This window comes from Rhincodon typus, chromosome 47 (assembly GCF_021869965.1).
Source record: "Rhincodon typus isolate 14 chromosome 47, sRhiTyp1.1, whole genome shotgun sequence".
NCBI classification, from domain to species: Eukaryota; Metazoa; Chordata; class Chondrichthyes; order Orectolobiformes; family Rhincodontidae; genus Rhincodon; species Rhincodon typus.
In genome coordinates, this window is record NC_063378.1 from 7122189 (window position 1) to 7125062 (window position 2874).

The window sequence follows — 2874 nt, forward strand, 5'->3', positions numbered from 1 at the left end:
CAATGAGTGATGGGTAATAAATGCTGGTCCAACATCCCACATCCCATGAATTAAGAAAAGGGAGAGTATCTTGTGCACATATAAAGAAAGACCGCTGGGACACTGCATGTTTATAGGTGGAAAGGCAAACATATGTGATCCTGCCTTTTATACATATGCCAACTATCAAGAAAAAGATATATGTCTGGTGTTAGGCTTTATCAGTTACAGGTTCTGATTAGTCATGCATGGGACAGAAGAATAGCACGGAGCAGATGGGCTGAATGGCCACCTTCTCAACTGGAATTCAATTGTAACTTGGTCTGATAAGCTCAAAAAAGGCACTGTGACTGCCCTCTGCTGCTAGGGAGATATGTATGATTGCCCAGGGAAATCAGATGGTGAACTGTTGCTTGATCTGCATTACAGCAACCAACACCAGTGAAAAGGAAGTTTGAGTTTCCAAAGGAGAGGATGGGAAGCCTTCCAGTCAAAAAGGAGAGCCCTGGGGAAGGATCTGAATCTACGAGCAAGAAAACAAGCCCGCCACTATCCACAACGAAAAGAATCAAAGGTAGACTGGTTACTAATGGTTTAAAAAATACATGTATTAGGTGGAATTGTACAAAATAAGGAAGTGCTGAAAGCAGAGCTAATCTCATTACAGCTTTACAAAGCCCAACGTAGACCACAGTTAAGTTCTAGACAATGCACTTCAGGAAGGATGAGGGTTCTTTGAGACGGTGCAGAGTGAGGTTTACCAGAACAGTTCTAGAGGTGAGGGACTGTAGCTCATTGGTTAACTTTAGGGAGCAGAGGCTCTTCTGTGTCATTGAGGAGTGGCCTGTCAGAGGCGTAAGGGGTCACAATGGGATTCAATAAGCGAAATGTCCCATTGGCTGATGGTGCGAGGATGACATGGACACAAAGTTAAGGTTTTGGGGCATGAGGCCCACGAAGTAAGGGAGAGGAGGCAGCTGTGGGGTGGGTTAGTGAGGAAGACCCTTCTTACGCAGAGAGTGGAAATGATGTGAGATTCACATCCGCCAGGAAGGGTCCTCAAGTAGAGATGGTGAATGATGTTATGTGGAAAGTGAACAGGCCCCTGAGGGAGAATAAACTCTCGGGGTTACAGGGAGAGGGCGGGGAGGCGGGGTGGAAAATGGGGCTGGCTGGATTGAGTTGGTGTGGACTTGATTTAGCTGAATGGTTTGTGACTGTACCATAATGACTGTAGCTACCTTTAACAGGGGGCAAAAGAGAGACACGATGTTGGTTAAATTTTTTTAAAAAATTATTCATGGGATGAGGACGTGGCTGGCTAGGCCAGCATTTATTGCCCATCCCCAATTGCCCAGAGGGCAGTTAAGAGTCAACCACATTGCTCTGGGTCTGGAGTCACATGTAGGCCAGATCAGGTAAGGATGGCAGTTTCCTTCCCTAAAGGACATGAGTGAGGCAGAAGGGTTTTTCCAACAATCGACAATGGATTCATAGTCATCGTTAGACCCTTAATTGCAGATATTTATTGAATTTAAATTCCACAATTTGCTGTGGTGGGATTCAAACTCTGGTCCCCAGAACATTACCTGGGTCTCTGGATTAACAGTCCAGCGATAATAACACCAGGCCAGAGGCAATGACCCTGTGAAATATTCGGGACAAAGTTGGGGTACATATGAATACTGAGGTCCAAATAAACTTGATGGGTGCAAAATATAAAAATGTCATGTCCAGATACAGAAATGATTAGACGGTTTAACAGAATGCTAGAGTTTCTCGCTCGCGCTCTGTCTCGCTCTGTTGGGGACTAGAACTCCAGGTGCTCCAGTTGTACAGAGTCCTGGTTAGACCACACCTGGAGTCAGTGGGAGCGGTTCCGGTTTCCACAATTTCGGAAGGAAATCTTGGCCTCGGAGGGATTGCCATGTAGATTCCACCTACCCTATCCCTGGAGCCCTACATTCCCCATGGCTAACCCCCCTACCCTGCACATCCCTGGACATTATGGGCAATTTAGCATGGCCATTCCACCTAATCTGTTGGAGCAGATTTGACGGTTTGAATGGCCTCTGCCATTTGTATTTCCTATCTTCCCATGGAAGACTATGGAGTGAGGAGGGGGTTGGGGTTTGTCCGGTGGCGACAGGCAGAGTAAATGGGCTGATATTCTCTGATGCTTTGAAGAACAGTCTGTGATCTCGCTGAGGCAGATAAGATTCTGTAGGGGGGAGAGGCGCTCGGGTTGGGGGTGGTGTCTTGATAGCGGTGGATACTGAGAAACTGCATCCTTGCAGGATATCTAGAACGCAGGAGGAATGGTCTCAGAGTAAGGGGTCAGCCAATTTGTGCTGAGATGAAGAGAAACTCCTTCCTTCGGAGATCTGTGGATCTTTCGAATTCTCTTTCCCAGGAGAATTTCTATGATAACATGGGAAACGCAGCAACCAATTTGCACACAGGAAGCTCTCCTCCAATAATCCAGATTTTCAGTGATACCGAATGGGTAGGTTTTGACTAGGAACCAAACAGTTTTACTTTTTTCAAAATGTGAAATGATTGAAGTTTGATTGTCGGTTCAGGTCTGTATTTATTAGCGGGTGATTGAGAGAGAGGAGGCGTAGAGTTTTACATCATCTGTGCTCATCTCTGAATAATTCATGGAGCATGAGTGATGGGTGATGGATAGACATCAAATATATGACAGTGCAGTTCCTAAAATAAACAAGAACAAAGCGCGGTATGAATTAAACATGATGTACAAGGGGATGCAGGAAAGTAAACATGCTGCCTGTTTCTCCTCTGGGAATCTCATCCTACCTTCTCGTGTCTGTGCATGTGTGTGCGCCTGTGTGTGTCTGTGCGAGTGTTGGGAGACAACATGGGAGTTAGTTG

The 2874-nt window shown here is 45.9% G+C and overlaps 1 protein-coding gene across 1 annotated transcript in view; it reads left to right on the forward strand.

Annotated features, from left to right (window-relative positions):
- The window catches only part of xrcc1 (X-ray repair complementing defective repair in Chinese hamster cells 1), a 20104-nt gene that overhangs the window by 1958 nt on the left and 15272 nt on the right, over nucleotides 1-2874 (forward strand). The window contains exon 3 of the mRNA XM_048620585.1: nucleotides 403-553. Within this exon, the coding sequence (XP_048476542.1) occupies nucleotides 403-553 (151 nt within the window). The remainder of the gene's footprint in view (nucleotides 1-402; nucleotides 554-2874) is intronic.